The sequence below is a fragment of the Limanda limanda genome, chromosome 16, assembly GCF_963576545.1.
Source record: "Limanda limanda chromosome 16, fLimLim1.1, whole genome shotgun sequence".
In the NCBI taxonomy this organism is placed as follows: domain Eukaryota; kingdom Metazoa; phylum Chordata; class Actinopteri; order Pleuronectiformes; family Pleuronectidae; genus Limanda; species Limanda limanda.
The window spans coordinates 2,063,576-2,082,466 of NC_083651.1; the positions used below are offsets into that span (position 1 = coordinate 2,063,576).

The 18,891-nt window shown below is 41.5% G+C and overlaps 1 protein-coding gene across 1 annotated transcript in view; it reads right to left on the reverse strand.

The window, feature by feature from the left end:
* The window catches only part of vwa8 (von Willebrand factor A domain containing 8), a 67,623-nt gene that overhangs the window by 22,918 nt on the left and 25,814 nt on the right, over positions 1–18,891 (reverse strand). The window contains exons 25-37 of the mRNA XM_061089214.1: positions 18,312–18,517; positions 13,657–13,808; positions 8,834–8,942; positions 8,611–8,749; positions 7,978–8,165; positions 4,805–4,924; positions 4,456–4,520; positions 4,241–4,366; positions 3,491–3,600; positions 1,808–1,959; positions 1,366–1,570; positions 1,186–1,267; positions 497–701 (exon numbers count right to left, since the gene is read on the reverse strand). Of these exons, the coding sequence (XP_060945197.1) occupies positions 497–701; positions 1,186–1,267; positions 1,366–1,570; positions 1,808–1,959; positions 3,491–3,600; positions 4,241–4,366; positions 4,456–4,520; positions 4,805–4,924; positions 7,978–8,165; positions 8,611–8,749; positions 8,834–8,942; positions 13,657–13,808; positions 18,312–18,517 (1,859 nt within the window). The remainder of the gene's footprint in view (positions 1–496; positions 702–1,185; positions 1,268–1,365; positions 1,571–1,807; positions 1,960–3,490; positions 3,601–4,240; positions 4,367–4,455; positions 4,521–4,804; positions 4,925–7,977; positions 8,166–8,610; positions 8,750–8,833; positions 8,943–13,656; positions 13,809–18,311; positions 18,518–18,891) is intronic.

Genomic DNA, 18,891 nt, shown 5'->3' on the forward strand with positions numbered 1-18,891 from the left:
GAATCCTGTTTGGAGTTAGAGTGACTGAGCAACATTATCAGTCTCCTGATCAGCCTCCTGAACTCCTTCATCTCAGCCCCTGTTGCGTCTCCTCTCTATCTGCTCAGCACCAGATAACAGCTCCTTGCATCTGGAAGGTTCCTCCTCCAGAGAACTCCCTGGGTGTGTGTGTGGGCACCTGAACAATGGAGCTCAGTGTGCTGGTCTGAATGTTCTGACCCGAACTCGGGGTCAAACCTAATGAATGCCCGTCCACTCATCAACACCCACACTGGGTCGGGCCCGGGCCTGGAAACACTCCGGTCAGCAGGAGTCAGGAATGTTCCAGCAGCGAAGACACTTTGTCAGAGGGACACACGTCCGCTGGTTGTTCAGTTCACAGGATCATTACTGGAGTGGCACTGCCCCCCAGTGGTGATGAGAGGAACTACAGGCTCCCAGGTTGGTTTGACACAATTCTCCCCACATCACAGAGTAGTTCCCACTGGGATGTTACCTGTATGGGCCGGCCGTCCTCTGTTCCAATCATAGTTCTCCATTCCAGGAGCGACCGCTGCAGGCTGTCCAATCCCGTCTCCCACAGCCGCACGTACCCGCCCATGTCCACTGAGACCACGCCCCCAGAGCCGAGGGGGGCGATGACCACGTCCGACTCGGACACTTTGGACAACCAGCTGGTGTAAGGAGACACCGTCCTGGACCTGCCAGGCAGAAATATCAAGGAGAGGAACTTAGAAGATTCATCAACATAGTTTAAATCCCCACATTTTTAAATTATATTGTCAATCTGAAAAAAGTTGAATATTAAAAGGAATGAGGCAGAAATCAAGGACAGGAAACAAAGCTACTGAAAACAATTATCTTTCTGTAGAAACAGAAGCAGATATATGTGAATATCTTCTGTTTCAACGTTTAATATGATTTGTTATCAATTTATTTAAGTGTAAAAGCAAAAGTTTATTCTCTGGTGACACAAATAAATGAAATAGCGACAGAAATATTAGTTTGAAAAGCAATATTCCTAAATGCTTTTCTGTCTCTGACCACTAGCTGGAGCCAGAGGCCTCAGCATCGTGTTCTTGCTTTATGTTCTAGCTCTATGTTTTTGTTCTATGTTCTAGCTCTATGTTCTAGCTCTATGTTCTTGCACAGTGACTCAGTGAGAAACAGCAGATCTGCGTTCACCTCGGCACTGGGATGTATTTGACCTTCTTGGAGTTCAGGTCAGTGACCTCCAGATACGCCGCCGTCATCGGGGGGGTGACGTCTGAGTGACCGACAAGAAAACAAACCACATTCTACGTTTTAACACATTTTCCAAGTTGCAAACGTTACTTGTGATGATCTGATGATGTGAACTCTGACCTTTGGGGTAGACCTCCCTCAGGGGCACCTTGCTGGGCGGAAGGGCTCGGACGACCTGATTGGCTGAGAGCAGACTGACGCAGTTCACCTGTTTGGCCGCGCTGGCCTGAGGCCCGCCCCTCAGGAACATGTGACCCCCGCCGTCGCTGCGCTTCATCGCCGACAGATCCTCGGGCCTCTTGAAGCTGTACACCTCGTTAGGGGACTGGACCAATCAGAGAGCAGGAGCAGAGATATCAATTATTAGTAAACCAAAGATACAGAGACGTTCATGTCTATGAGAAGTGATGAGTCTCTACAATCTACTGGAGGATTTCCAGAGGACCTCAGGAGTTCAGGATCTGAAGCAGCTCCAGGTTCAGACACTAAGTCACCTGACGTCCTTCAGGTTCTGCTCCCTGAGGTCGACTAGGAGGCTTACCGATCTGACCTTTGAACTCACCATGAGGTCTGGGAAGCCCACGACGACCCGGGCGAAGGAGCCGCTGTCGGCCAGCAGGCGGTTTGGAGAAACGATCTTCTGGTTCAGAGCGGCGCTGAGGTTCTCGTTGGGCAGCTGGTCACGTGACAGCATCTGTGGGACGGAAACATCGGCTGGGGGGGGGGGCACAGAGGGAGATACAGGCAACAGATGAGAACAGCTGGATGAATTAATCATCCAAAGTCAATCAATATTTCTGATGATTGTGACCTTTGGACTGATTAAGTCTGAATAAGAGAAAACTTTGCTTTATAGCAATTAGAGAAACATCTAATCCACTATTAGCATCGTGCTAAGCTACATTACATTCTACATTTGTGCATCAGATTCATACTTCAGAATTTAATTCAATGAAAGGTTCTTGTTTTTATCGTCTTGGTCTGGTCCACTTCCTTGTCTTGCAGTCACAGCCCCTCACCACTAGGGGGTACTGCAGCCCCTCAGAACCCCCCCTTCCATCTACATATTCTTACACTCATAGTATATTATATTATCTATTGTATAGTCAAATACTTATATTTATACCTCTACTATATATCATATATCATATCATACTCTCTGTATATTCTTTGTATGTATAAGTCTATATACACATATTTATACATGTCTACATGTTATTATTATTATTATTATATTACTATTATTATTATATATACTGTTGCTGCCATTATTAATATATACTGCTATTATATTGGTATAACTACTATCATATATAAATATATATTATGTTATATTATATACTATATATACTGTACTATTTTTATATACTGTCTAACAATAACATTACCATCATATAATCAGTACTATTACCATCATCTTGCCACTGCACCTTATCTACCTATTTATCTTGTGAATCAATCAATCAATCAATCAATCTATCTATGTATCTATCTATCTATGTATCTATCTATGTATCTATCTATCTATGTATCTATGTATCTATCTATCTATGTATCTATGTATCTATCTATCTATGTATCTATGTATCTATCTATCTATGTATCTATGTATCTATCTATCTATGTATCTATGTATCTATCTATCTATGTATCTATGTATCTATCTATGTATCTATGTATCTATCTATGTATCTATGTATCTATCTATGTATCTATGTATCTATCTATGTATCTATGTATCTATCTATCTATCTATCTATCTATCTATCTATCTATCTATCTATCTATCTATCTATCTATCTATCTATCTATCTATCTATCTATCTATCTATCTATCTATCTATCTATCTATCTATCTATCTATCTATCTATCTATCTATCTATCTATCTATCTATCTATCTATCTATCTATCTATCTATCTATCTATCTATCTATCTATCTATCTATCTATCTATCTATCTATCTATCTATCTATCTATCTATCTATCTATCTATCTAACTATCTTCCAGGGTCCTGGCTCTGGTTTGTTGGACTTTAATCTCAACGTCCTCTTTTGTTCACACTCTCTGTGACACACACTGATATGAATATTAACTGGAACAAGCCGGCTTCACTTGTCCACATGTGTCTGACGGAGCACACGAGTATGTCTCCGTCCATCTGCTTGTTTTTATCCACAGATCTGATGTGTTTATTATACATAATAATGTATATATATAATAATCTGAATGTTCTGTGTGTACCTGATCCGGCTCCGTGTCCCGAGTCGGCCTGGTCCTCACTGATGCTGTGAAGCTGACACACTCCGGACTCCTCTGCTGCCATGTGCATGGGTTTGGTCAGAAGGAACTTCCTGTGGAGAGAAGACCCACAGTTACACTCACTCACATTATAATAACAATAATCACAATACCAGAAATTCCATGTTTGCTGGTTTGGAGCAGTCGTCTCTCCAGAAAGCAGCAGCAGAGAAAGTGTGATAATATTAAACCAGTATCTTCATTGGCTCCCTGCTGAAATCAGGATTGTTTATTCAGATTGAGCTGCTGCATCTTCGTCCCTGAGGTCGACCGACATGAAGCTGCTGGACGTCTCGAGACCTCGGCTCCGAGATAGAAATAGAAATGTGATCGGGCCTTTGCAGCGGCTGCGTCTAATCTCTGGAACCGTTTCTCTCTTCATATCAGATCCGCTCTGACCCCAGAGACGTTTTAATCATCTCTCCAGACACACGTCTTCTCACTGGCTCTGTGCTTTTGTATTTTTAACCCAAACCCCTTTTTTGATTCTCCGTTTTTTAATATTTAGTTGAGGTAAAGTAGTTGTTTTAAACCTGCTATAAATACAAACACAAACTTGACTTTGATTTAAGATAGTGGCTGAGGGAGGGCTGGTTTGTACCCTCGGGGTTGAATGAACTTATTGTAAGTCGTTTTGGATAAAAGCATCAGATAAATGTAATGTAATGTGATGACTGTAGATCCAGCACTCACTTGTTGGTGTTGCTCTCCAGCAGCAGCCAGCGGTCCTCGGCCACCAGGAAGACGGACCTCAGGTTGATGGGGAGGGAGATGGAGTGAACCCGGCCCTCCAGCACGTCCAGCACCTCCAGCTGGTTCCTGAGAACACAAACACACAGAGTCTAGGTCCTGGTCCTGGAGACGCTGCGTGTGGAGAGGACAGACGGGTTCAGAACTGAGCTTCTCACCCTTCCTCCTTGTAGAAGAGAAGCCAGTTTTTGTGAGCGAACTCGCGGCACATTTTATATCCTCCCTGTGGAAATGAAATGTTAAATTAAACATTGTCACACAGTGGATCATTGGAGTCCTTGAGACCAGCTGATTTCTCTCTGGAGATCAGAATCCGAATCAGAATTCTTTTATTTGCCAGGTATGTTTGCACATATAGGAAATTGACTTGGTGTCGTTGGTGCACTGAACATAAAAACAACAATATAAGAAAAACAACAATATATAAGAAATAGAATAAAATAAAATAAAATAGAATAAAGTAGAATAAAGTATATACATATATACAGAGATTCTGACGCCTCTGACCTGCTGCTCCTTGCTGCTCCACCAGTTGGACGCCTTGCCGGCGGGTTGATCCCCGTCCGGAGTCAGCAGCAGCCTCCGCACGGCGCCCGTCACCAGGTCCACGTGGAGCACCGTGTTGCTCTGGAGGAAAGAGAAGAAGAATGAAAGAATTAAATCTCCTGAGTGAGATCTGCCTTAATGAAGTGAACATCCTTCCACCTCCGGACACCAGGCGTCTGCACTGGGATTCTTAAGTTTCTGATATAACAACTGAAATCATAACATAACATAACCAGATTCTTCTTTGCCTCATGACCCGTGGAAATTTAAAGTTAAATAAAAAGAAAACCTCTATGTTCGACGTCATATACCAACGAGAAAATTACTGAACCATGTGATTTACTTAATGGGATGATTGTTCGTGTCCGGATGCAGTTTGATGAATCCTCACTTCATCATTTTCTAAATTTAGTTTTCTAAAACTATATAGATCCAAAACCTTATTCCATAAACATCTGATTTCCGATCCTGACCCTTTAATTATTCTCTAGAAATCAGTGACATCAACGTTAATAACTTTGTTGAAAAACCTCTTTGTTCGACGTCATATATAAACAAGAAAATTACTGAACTATGTGATTTACTTTATGTGATGATTGTTCATGACTCCTCCCTTCATCCTTTTCTAACTAAATAGATCAAAAACCTAATTCCATAAACATCTGTTTTCCGATCCTGACCCTTTCATTATTCTCTAGAAATCAGTGACATCAACGTTAATAACTTCTTCTTGGGACTCGTCTCATCCTTAACATAACCATAGTACGGATTCTTCTTTGTCTCATGACCCGTGGAAATTTAAAGCTAAATAAAAACAAAACCTCTTTGTCCGACGTCGTATATAAACGAGAAATATGTGATTTATTGAATGTTATGATTGTTCATGACTCCTCCCTTCATCATTTTCTAACTAAATAGATCAAAAAACCTAATTCCATAAACATCTGTTTTCGATCCTGACCCTTTAATTATTCTCTAGAAATCATTGACTTCATCGTTAATAACTTCTTCTTCTTCTTCTTCTCGTCTCGTCCTTACATGGAAATCACTCCAGTGGTTTCTGAGTAATCCTGCTGACTAACAATCTATTCATCATGTTTTAGTGCAGATCTATTTCTGTGTTATTAAAACCATCTGCTGGCAATGATGAAGCATGGTGCATGGTGAGTCCGTCCACAGCCACCAGGGGGCGCTCTCCTCCACGAGGTTCTGTCTCCTGTCCTCCAGGTCACTACGACTAATGTGAACACTTGACTGCAACTTAGTTCAATTCAATTCAGATCGACTCACTGTGCATGTGTGCGTCTGTGTTTGTGTGTGTGTGTGTGTGTGTGTCTGTGTGTGTGTCTGTGTTCGTGTGTGTGTGTGTGTGTCTGTGTGTGTGTGTGTGTGTGTGTGTGTGTGTGTGTGTGTGTGTGGTGGGTGAACTGTGCACAAGGCTTTCGCTCGTGACGCACTAGGCTTCATCTTCAATTGAGTTTTATGAGCAGGGGCCTCGGGGGAGCTGGCCCCGGCCCCCCCGGCCCCCCGCCCCCCCGGCCCCCCCCCCGGGCGGCCCTGCTCCTCTCTAACTGTTTCCTCATGGCCTCCAGTTCCTGACAGACACACACTACTGTGCTGCGCCGCTGCGAGAAGCGAGAAACCACATTTCCTGATTCTAAACAGACACACAGCTCGAGTGTGTGCATGTGTGTGAGCACACGTGTGCGTCCTGCGTGTGGTTGTGTGCGTTGTTCTGACAGGCTGCGGCGTTTTGTGTGCGAGTTATGGAAAGCGGCACATTGTGTCTTTGACTTTGTTTTTGCAGAGAACACAAGTATGTGAGTGCACGTGTGGAGGTGTGACAGCCCTGTAGGACGCGTGTGTGTGTGTGTGTGTGTGTGTGTGTGTGTGTGTGTGTGTGTGTGTGTGTGTGTGTGTGTGTGTGCGTGTGTGTGTGCCTGACGGGTTCCCTGGTTTTCCTGGAAGGCCGGTTGACCTGCGAGCGAACCCGTGTTGTCTGGACCTTTTCATTTCTAGACAGACGCAACACGATCCATCACGGAGGTATTTTTAGAAGCGCTCCTCTCGCCCGACACGCAGCAGCTGTGAAGCGTTTCCCTCGGAGAGAGAGAAGCTAACGAGCTTTGTTCTCGTCTCAGAGTCTTAACGGGTGGGGGGGTGGGGGGGGGGGGGGCATTCTGCAGCAGAACAACCGCTAACCGCCGAGCCATTTTAAGAAACTCTAAACTCTATTTTGAATTTGCAAAGGAATCTGTGGTCGTCCACCAAAGAGTAAAACAACATTGAAATACCAGTGTTGCATAAGTAGAAGTTCCACTCGTTAGTAAACAAGGACGAGAGACAGAAAGAGAGAGAGACGGGAAGAGGAACCGGGACAAACTGATTCTCTATCGATTCCACCGAGACTCATTGATTCGTGAGCTGCTGCTTTGAAGCCTCGACATTAGAAACACAAATCTTGGACATCAGTCCAGATGAATCTTGGTTTGTGGGACCAGGATATGAATATATTATATTTATAAACAGTGTATGGTCAGAGATGCTGATCAGAGAAACTCTTCCTCCTCCATCTCACACTGAAGAAGAGGAGGATGAACAGACACTGATCCTCCTCTTAAAGAATAAAGACCCTTCACATCTTCAAGTATCAATAACTGTCATTAAAGGAGCTAATATTCCATCTGCTCTCCTCCTGCTACATAAATAATAATCAATGTGCTGCTGCTATTCAAGGTTCAAGACTAAAGCTTTATATCGCTATTGTATTTATCACATTTATAGTTTTTATGATGAATTTTAGAGGAATTTCATGTATATATGTGTATGAACTGAATTGTCAGGAAAGTAAACAATAAGGATTTATATTCTATGTTGTGTAGATCTGAAGAAACATGTTTATTTACAATGAAAACTCCATAAGATGCTTTTAATACGATCCACATCCTGTTCAGTGAGTCCGAACCAGAACTTTCCCAAGAGGGTCGAGAGAAACGTCACAGAATCTAATGTAATCAGATCCGTGTGATCGTTAAGTAACACAATGTGGTCCTTGTGTGTGTCTGTGTGTGTGTGTGTGTGTGTGTGTGTGTGTGTGTGTGTGTGTGTGTGTGTGTGTGTGTGTGTGCACCCACCTGCTCCTCGTGCAGCACCACCTGCCCGGCCAGGGGACTCCCCAGAGGAGCGATGGTGACAAACGGCTGCCAGGCGCCGCTGATGGTTCTGGGGAAGACGTCGTACAGATCCACGCTCTGGATGGCGTCGCCGCGCTCGCTCGCGGAGAAGAGCGACACCGGGTTGCACGTGGCCACGTACACAACATCTACACACAGAGATCATCAATCCTTCATCCAGGAATACATATCTGTCTATTATACTGTAAAGATGTTGCTTCTGTAATCCATGGGTTTGTAGATTAAGTTGAATAACTTTTTTGTTTTCTACAGATTTCTCTACTTTGAAATTGCTGTTCAAATGTTTTTAACACTCTCAAAGATTGACAATTATTTCCAGTAAAAAACAAACAATCTTAAACATTAACTGAAAGTGTGTTTCTCATCTCCAGCTGAGCAGCTCAGTGACGACAGAAACATTAAAATCCCTTTGACTGTTGCTTCTGTAGATAATATATCGCTCCTTTCTTATAGACTTAAATGGAATTAATTCACTAGATCCTCTTATATCCTCTAAAGTCTGCAAACAGACACTTGTATGTATTGTATTATAGTGTTGGTTGTGTGTGTGTGTGTGTGTGTGTGTGTGTGTACCATCTCTGGTGGCGACGTCACAGATGATGTTGACCTCATCCATGGGAATCTGCCAGTGGGATTTCTCCTCAGTGAAGCTCAGCGCCCGACTCTCCTGCCGGTTGCACGGGTGACTCTGCACACGCAGGAACACGGGACCCTGGATACACAACAACAGGACCACTGTAACAGCAGCACACACACGTTAACACACACACACACTAACACACACTAACAAACTAACCTTGATGTCTATGAGGTGCGTCTCCGTGGGACAGAGCAGTTTGCGGCGAGCGTTTCCTTCCTGGTTGATCGTCCAGTGTCCGGTCATCTGAGGCTCCGGCAGCGGCAGCCTGCAGGTCGAAGGTCACATGGTCACAAACGCCAGGTGAGAACCAATGAGGTTACACATGTTTGTGTAGTTTCACACTCAGTCTGCAGTTTTATGAATTTCCAGTTTATATACTTATATTTTATTAACTTAAAACTGCACTTTCGAAATGAGTAAATCTGGTGAGTGGGTTCAAACTGACTGAGAGTCACTTGAAGAGTGAAGCTGAACTGTAGATCAGTTAAAAAGACTTTAAAGTTTATTAAAAACAAGAGTTTTTCTCCAATATTCAGCAAGAATCTTTTAAAACATAAAGAATTCTGAACAGAGTTTGGTGGATTTGTTCAGGAAGCAGAGGATCATGATTAATTTCCAGTGTTCAGTTGTGTTTCAGCTCAACACATTTATTGACTGTATTTCTCTACATCAAAGCTTAGTAAAAGTTGCTTTAGTTATTAGTTAAATTAGTTATTTTTATGCCGCAAAATAATATTAGACAGAAGCTTTATTCTGTTTGAAGCAGATTTCTTGAAAACAGAGGTTTTCATTTGATTCCAAAAGGGTAAAACCAATATATGGGCCATTCTACCGAATTGGTGCAAAGTATGGTCCCCCAACAAGAAAAGCTATTTACAAAACAATTAAGTATTCATGACATAGATTTTTACTAAGAATGTGTTAAGGTCTATTTAAACCCAAGACATTAAATGAGATAGGGATAAGCTAAATATATACAAAATCATCATTTATAGGGTACTTTCTATTGGGAAGTAGCTGTCCCCAACCCTGACATCTAAATTTCAATTTCTGTAAATAACACTTTATCAATTTTTTAGATTTTTTTCAGTGATCTTATTTCAAAGATCTTTATGATTTAGTTCAAACAGAACTTGGAAGATTTAGATTTATTGTGGGTTTAATTTTTAAATTAAAAAACTATAGTCAAAAAATCATGTCCCCAGTTTTCATGTCACTACCGAAACACAAGAGTTTTAGTCCATTGGCTGAGCCTGGTTTTTAGCCACACCCCTGCATTTTTGAGCAGGCAGTGACACTGCATTCCTGTCCCTCATGGCTCAATGATTAGTTGCTAAAACCCATAGTTTTGATGTAAATGTGTTCCAAAGTCTGAAAATCAGCGTGTAACCTTAAGAATTGTCACTACCGAAACACATATTATCTTCAATTAAGTAAACTTTTTGGGGTTTTATGCAAAGTATTGTGTTTTTATGTGTGTACACCTCTTCAAAGATGTGTATACTAGCCATGTGCTTGCTAGCATTCTTTAGTTATGCTCAAAATTAGCTATAATTGTCAACACCGAAACAGTCACTACCGAAACATAAAGTTCCAACTTCAGGCCTAGTTTAACTGCACATTATTCAACAGTCTGAAGCCGATCTCACTGCTGCAATTTGCCAACTCACAAGATGCTAGTTCTGTACAAATACTTTAATGCTGCAAACTGCTCACAGGACCATTTTTACATATCCATTATTCAATTTTTCCAATTCTATGATCAAAAGGACAAGATCTGGTCCACAGTGGACAAGGTCGTCACCTTAATCCCTCCACCAGAAAACGTCACACAGAGACATGTCCAGATCACCCCAAGAGTGTTCACCACAGTATGTGAAAAGTTAAAATTTGTGAATGGATTTGTGATGTTTCTGACACTAAACCCCCTTAAACATACAGTACGACATAATATCAGTTATTTGTCAATGTTTTCTTCTATTTTACTGAACCCACTTGGGTAATGTTTGTACTTTAAATGGTTCTGGACGAACAATTGTTATGTCCTCAAATATAAAATTATTCTATTGACCACAAAACATTTGTGTTTTTAATATTCCCAACCTATAGCATGTTATGAGTTAAGATTAAGCAATAAGGTTAAGGAAATATGATACAACCTTGCAAACAAAATACTGTGGTCACTCCAAAAACAGTGCAGTCACTACCGAAACACTGGATGTTTTGTAAAAAATAAAGTATATTTAGTTATCCACTAAAATGTTATGATACTGATTGGTTTAATGTATGTTCAATTTCATCAATCATCTACTCTGGAATCAATATGATCAGTATTATGCATTTTACAAAGAAATATTGTATTTAGATTTTGATGAATTGTATAAATTGAACTTTGAAATTTGGTAAAAATTTCATTTTTATTGATTAAATTGTGAAAACCTTCAAGAAATATTTTTAAAAATACTCTTCAGAGAAAGGAAGGAAACACAATTTTAACAGGTTAATAATAATACTTTTTTACTATAGTTTATTACTATGTTTCGGTAGTGACAATTTTTGGGAGAGGAAAAACATTCCAACACACTCTGTAAATACAACATAAAAATTGACGGTTCTTTTACTAGATATGTGTACTTTAGATATGGTGCAATATATATACGGAAAAAGTTTTGGGAATAAAACATACAAAATTTCAAAATATTTCCAACCTGACTTTGCACCAATTCGGTAGAATGGCCCATATACGGGATAAGGACCAGTGTGTGTGTTTGTGTGTGCGTGTGAGTCCCTGCCAGATGTCAACTAGTCTTCCTAAGAATCAGAGCTGGACTGAGGCCACAGTCTTGTTGGCTTCAGGTGCCGTGAAAAATGCAACACGACCACAAAACAAGGAAATTCCAGGAGGATAAATCGGTTGAACGATGGACGTTCCTCCAACAGTAAACATTTCTCTGAATGGAAACATTAGAGAAACGGTTTCTGCTCCTCGATGCCCAAACTAGGAAGTCAAGAGAGAAAATATTTTGTTTTGATGTAAACAAGATGTTGTGGGCAAAACAACTCGTCCAACATAAACTGTTCAAGATGGGATTCAAACCACTGACCAGCCGACACAGACCCTCTGAGGCTGGACGCTGGAAGAACAGACATTATGGATCAGATCATCTGGAGAATGAAGGAAAATACTTGTTTCTGCTCTGCTCACTTCTCAAGAGTTCACTCGAGATGGTTCTGAGAACTAATGAACGTGCCGAGTTAAAATAAAACCACAGGAGACAGAAGAAACAAATATTTTCCTTTATTTAACAGCTGCACATGATGAGACAATGTCGTGGATATTATAATATTATTTTTCCCCTCGTAGGAGAGGTGAGGTAATGTGAGTGAGAAGCTGTGGAGATGATCTCACACTTCAGGAAGCAGCGAGGAGACTTCATGGAAGCCTCAGAGCTTCAGGCGTCAGCTGCTTTCAAGCTTTCAGGATCTAGATCAGTAAAAACCTTTAAAAACCTGATGTTTTAAAAATATTCTCCCATCAGAGGAGACAGTTGTACCAAGGATAGGGTTGCAAAGGGGCGGAAAGTTTCCGGAAACTTTCCATGGGAAGTTTAGCTCGGGAATTTTGGGAATTTTGAAAAAACAACAAAAAACGCAAATTAAACGCTGAGCAATAAAAACATCATTCAAAACTCTATTTTAAAGATGTATGGAACGTTGAGTTTCAACCCTCCACTGGTCATTCTTCCATCACATGCACAGATAACTCCCAGCATGCTTCACTCTACAGCAGGGCTATTGAGGCCAGCTGTAGAGTGCAGGACTAGTCAGGTAAGTTTCCATGATATTACTGGGGAAAATATATTAGCATGCTGATTGAGGATTGTTCATCTGTTCATCTAGACTATTTCCATTCATTTATCCATCAATTGTAGAATATTTTTACAGACTATTCCAATTGTTTATCTAACTATTTATATCTCTGGCATTGCATTAGTGTTTTTTTACAAACTTTTTTCTCATCTTATTCTACAGAACAATGCCACGTGCACTCTCTCATGTGTGGAGACATTTCACCTCATCCAATGTAGAAGGAAAGGCTGTGTACATTTGCAAATACTGTGCAAAGACCTATGTTAAGAATGACACAACGATGCAGAAGCATATAGTCAAGTGCCCAAAGTTTCCTCAGGGCTCAAATCAGCCTATGACACAACAAAATGTTTATATTTATGTCTGTGTATGACAAGGTAAATACAGTTAGTATAAATTACCCACAACATTTCCAGTTTATTCCTGTTAATTTCCGTATATTCCCGTTAATTCCTGTATATTCCCGTTAATTCCCGTATATTCCCGTTAATTCCCGTGGAAAGTTTCCAACTTTGAATATTCCCGGAATTTTGCAACCCTCACCAAGAAGCACTGAACCTCCAGAAGCTGCTTCACACCGACCAGCCTCTGGAGACGTTTCCATAACAGGGACATCAACACATCTTCTGTTTCTAATTCAGTCAGAAATGAAGCCTTCTGCATTCTGATGTTGTGTTGTTAAATTGAGTGTTTGTCATAAAACATAATCACATAAAAACAGCTGCATGAAAAGCCTCTGCCATATTTAAAATGCTTCATAGTTACAGTGCTTTCATATAATTAATTAGAGGCCTCTGATGGATTCTTAATGTTACCATGACAACAGGTTCAGTCTACAGAGGACAATGAGGATTCAGTTCAGTCTCTGTGGTTCTCGTCTTCTCTGGAGGACGAGAACTAACAAGAAGATCTCATCACTCCATCACTGAGTCAAACTTGGAGTTCAGTTCTGATCCATGCAGATTATCAGAGGTGAAAATAAACTGCAGGACTGTGGGTGTGTGTGTGTGTGTGTGTGTGTGTGTGTGTGTGTGTGTGTGTGTGTGTGTGTGTGTGTGTGTGTGTGTGTGTGTGTGTGTGTGTCATCCTAGCGTCTCCACTTGTCTTACTCCTTGGCCAGCTTGACGGAGGAGGGGTTGGCTCCGATGGGAATCCCGTGCTTGTGCAGAGCTTCGATCAGAACCTCTCGAGTGTCTTTGTTGTACGAGTCGAAGTCAAAGACGTTTCTCACCACGTTGGCCAAACCCTCACCGGGGAATCTCTGCAGGGAGGAGAAGAGGAGGAGAAGAAGGGGGAGGAGGAGGAGGAGGAGGAGGAGGAGGAGGAGGAGGAGGAGGAGGAGGAGGAGGAGGAGGAGGATAAGTGGGAGAAGGAGAAGGAGGAGGAGGAGAAGGAGGAGAAGGAGGAGAAGGAGGAGAAGTGGGAGAAGGATAAGAAGGATGAGAAGGATGAGAAGGAGGAGAAGGAGGAAAGGAGGAGAAGGAGGAAAGGAGGAGAAGGAGGGAAATGAGGTGAGGAGGAGAAGGAGGAGAAGGAGGAGAATGAGGTGAGGAGGAGAAGGAAGAGAAGGAGGAGAAGGAGGAGACGGAGGAGAAGGGGAAGGAGGAGAAGTGGGAGAAGGAGGAGGAGGAGGAGAAGGAAGGAGGAGATGGAGGAGAAGGAGGAGGAGGAGAAGGAGAAGTGGGAGAAAGAGGAGAAGGAGGAGAAGGAGGAGAAGGAAGGAGCAGAACGAGGTGAGGAGGAGAAAGAGGAGAAGGAGGTGAGGAGGAGAAGAAAGAGAAGGAGGAGAAAGAGGAGAAGGAGGAGACGGAGGAGAAGGAGGAGAATGGGAAGGAGGAGAAGTGGGAGAGGGAGGAGAAGGAGGAGAAGTGGGAGAAGTGGGAGAAGGAAGAGGAGAAGGAAGAGAAGGAGGAGGAGGAGAAGGAAGGAGGAGAATGGGAAGGAGGAGAAGTGGGAGAAGGAAGTAGGAGGAGGAGAAGGAAGGTGGAGAAGGAGGAGAAGGAGGAGGAGGAGGAGAAGTGGGAGAAGGAGGAGAATGGGAAGGAGGCAAACAGTAAAGATGATGAAGTTAGAGATGATGAACGAGGTCAGGGGGAAGACAAAAGAGAATAAAGGAGCAGGTGGGGGGGGAGAATAGAAAGAAGGAGTCAGAGATGTTAATATGATTTACAGATCCTGATCAGAGGCTGATGCTGGAGCCGGGAACAGGAAACTGGACCTGCAGGAGAACTCACGTCTGACCGCTGACTGACAGACGAGAGCAGAGGAGGCTTCCCTCTCCCTCTCTCTCTCTCTCTCTCTCTCTCTCAGGCTTTCACAGGATTTATTACTGAGTCTGTGATATAATCAGAGACGCACACGCTATATTGCCGCGATCAATTTTCTGTATTGTACAGTAACTATGGTGATGTGCTGGTAAATGGGCAATAAAGGCCGAGGAGCAGAGAGGAGGAGAAACTGTTACGGAGAAGCAGAGACAGAGGCTGTGGATCTTTACCAAGCTGAATAATGGAAGACGAAGGATGAAATCTTCTACTGATAACAGTGATCCTGGTGTGGAGCTGTAGAATCCTGTTAACACACAGTCTGCCAATCAGGACGTCTCAGCCCATTTGTATATCATTAAATATATGATTAAAACCAAACTTAAAGGATGAAACAGGCTGATCGAGATTCTCTTCCTTCACCTCTTCTGTATTTACAGTCCTCGGGTTAAACCAGCTGGTGAAGGTTGAATAGATCTGAATTGATCACAGCTTTCGATATCGGACTCTAATCAATACTCGCTGCTCGGGGCATATTCCATACAACAACACAACTCAATATCCAGAACCCTGGTGGTGATTAACACACAGAAATGAAGACACAGTAATATCTTCAGCCTGGTGAGTGATTCTCCTGTCAGACTGTTTCTAATAAATATTAAACAGACACAATGGTGAAGATGATTTAACAACCCTGGATCCTGGGCTGTGTTTCAGACCATGAAAGCACCTTCAAACATAAATATTACTATTAACGTAGAGTTTCTCCTATAAATTGTAGTGGTGGGGGGAAAAAATCGATTCTGTTCAGTATCGCGATATTTTGCGCCCGCGATTATATCGATACTGTAGCACAAAGTATTGCAATTTTAATACTTTATTTACAATTATATATGTAACAGCTCCTGGCTGGCAAAGCATGCCGAGGAGAGTTTCAGAGTTTAAAAGATACCTAGTGTGTCTGTGGAAAGGATGTTCTCCACTGCAGGAGATATAGTAACGTTCCAGAGGAACTTTAACATCTGAGCATGTTGACCAACTCCTCTTTCTGAACAAAAATGCAAATATTCCCAAATTAATTTAACATTTTGGGTCATGACCTTGCAGGTCTCAATTTGATTGAAGCTCTAGGTTCCTCTTATTAATATGATTGAGCTCAGTGTTCATGTGAGAGGTCTCCTACTCAGAAGATAATTACAAAGGTCCTGTGTCCTGAATGTTCAAGGACAAAGTTTTTGCACTTCAGTTAATGTGTAGAAGACAATGTTGTTCACAGAATTAAATGTGACATTTGAAGTGAGTTGAGCAGTCTTTTTTTCCTCATTTTTTGTAATGCCTTTGAATAATATGGGGGACATGAATCGCAATATATCGCAGAATCGCAATACTATTGAATCGTCACATTTTTGCCAATTCCCACCCCTAGTAGTGATTGACTGTTTCTAATAAATATTAAACGCACAATGGTGAAGATGATTTAACAACCCTGGATCCTGGGCTGTGTTTCAGACCATGAAAGCACCTTCAAACATAAATATTACTATTAACGTAGAGTTTCTCCAATAAATTGATGTAAAATCAATGACATCCCAACTGGTTACGGCTACAACATAGATCACATGCGGTGTATTGATCTGTGTTTCTTTTCATGTGATGGTAATTAAAGCCAAAACCAGCTCGTGCATCCAAAGAAGCAATTCAGCCTTCGACTAAACGATCCCGTGTCTGTCCGGCTCCTCCGCGTGTCGATAGCGTTGGTGATTAAAGACAGAGGTGGGCGGCCAGTGGGGAAATCACACATAAGGTTCTCGTCCCTGTGCACGGAATTATTGATCTGCACTAGTGAAGGCTCCAATCTTAATTTGACTCTTCTTCAGGCGCCGTTATTCTGGTTCCTCGCCGTTATTCCTGTAGATCTGAGCCGGGAGGAAACGTGACAAACACTCGATCTTTAAATACAAACGAGACCAGAGAGGGACTGGATTCACACCAGCTGAAAATAACTGGTGTTGGTGACGGTGCTGGCAACTCGATGGTAACTAGCTGAGGATGATGAGGATGATGAAGAGGAAAGCTGAGGGTGGATAATAAAACTAAAAGATAAACGCAGTTACCATGGATACAAAACGCTCCACTTATCAGTCAGATATGACCTTAATGTAGAAAAGAGTCACTTTACCACTGGACTCTAGGATAAATCATATTTAATAGTAATACATAAATAGTCTGTTTGGTAATTTCACTTTCATGATCCAAGAGTTTGAGTTGAACGCGAACATTATTACACCAAGTGATGATTTATGATGTGAATCTGTGGATTTCTGAATATCGAGGGAAATGCATGAAAACTTTGAAACTATCACCATCTTTTCTTCTTCTTCCTATTTTATTTTATTTTATCTTGTGTTTCTGTTTTTTATTCTTTCTACCTCAATATTTTTTATTTTATTTTATTCTATTGTATTTTATTGTATTCAAATATACCGGCTGCTATGACGACTTAATTTCCCTTCGGGGATGAATAAAGTAATCTATCTATCTATCTATCCATCTATCCATCTATCCATCTATCCATCTATCCATCTATCCATCTATCCATCTATCCATCTATCTATCTATCTATCTATCTATCTATCTATCTATCTATCTATACATATATCTATCTGTCTATCTATCTATCTATCTATCTATCTATCTATCTATCTATCTATCTATCTATCTATCTATCTATCTATCTATCTATCTATCTATCTATCTATCTATCTATCTATCTATCTATCTATATATCTGTCTGTCTATCTATCTATCTATCTATCTATCTATCTATCTATCTATCTATCTATCTATCTATCTATCTATCTATCTATCTATCTATCTATCTATCTATCTATGTATCTATACATATATCTATCTGTCTATCTGTCTATCTGTCTATCTATCTATCTATCTATCTATCTATCTATCTATCTATCTATCTATCTATCTATCTATCTATCTATCTATCTATCTATCTATCTATCTATCTATCTATCTATCTATCTATCTATCTATCTATCTATCTATCTATCTATCTATCTATCTATCTATCTATCTTCCTTTTTGGGTGAACTATCCCTTATATGGTCAGGCAACTGAACCCCCCCCCCCCCTGTGGCCTCCCTGACTAGCCAATGACGGTCCAGCATTTACTTTTTTACATAATTATTTTCCAACATAAACGGGACCAGATTGAAAACCTTCTCTGAAATCTGCAGATGATTCCTGTGTTACAGAACCTGTTCAAGTGTGTGTGTGTGTGTGTGTGTGTGTGTGTGTGTGTGTGTGTGTGTCAGGCCGAAGCACATCTGTGTTGTGAGGACACTCTATTGCATTATTAAAACATTTAGGAGCCCAGCATTGAGGTCACATACTCTTTCTGAATTATTGATTTCAAAGATCATCTGAGACTAAACCTGGAAAGCTGCTGGAGAACATGGAAGCTCTCTGTTGTCCCTTCTCACCTGCAGGTGTTTGACGATGTTGACCACCTCTCGGGTGGAGTAGGGGTACGTGATGGTTCCCTGGTCGGCCATGGACCTCAGCTCGCCGAACGCCGCCACCAGCTTCTGCAGCGTGGCGTCGGGAACGTCCGGGCCGTAACGCTTCAGCATGGCCAGCTCGGCCTGAGGCTTCGGGTTGTCCACAGCATGGCAGCTGAAAATATCACCTGGGAGAAACGATAACAACACAAAGTCTGTGTGTGTCTTTGTAGAGTCACACATTTCTATTTGTGTCTATTTGTTGAATATCCAGACTTCAGTGCAGGTCTGACAACACTTCTCTAGAATTCAACCAGGTGAGTCGCAGTGTTGGGCAAGTGACTGAAAATTAGTAATTAGTAACAGTTACTAGTTACTTCTTTTAAAGGTAATTGAATAACTTCACCAGTTACTGTATATCAAAAGTAATTAGTTACTAGGGAAACTAACTTTTAAGTTTCTTTCTGTTATTTTATTGTGATAATGTTTTATTGTGAAATGTTACATGATTTTATTTTGAAACGGTTCCGGTAAAGTCGCGGACATCCTGTGATGACGACAA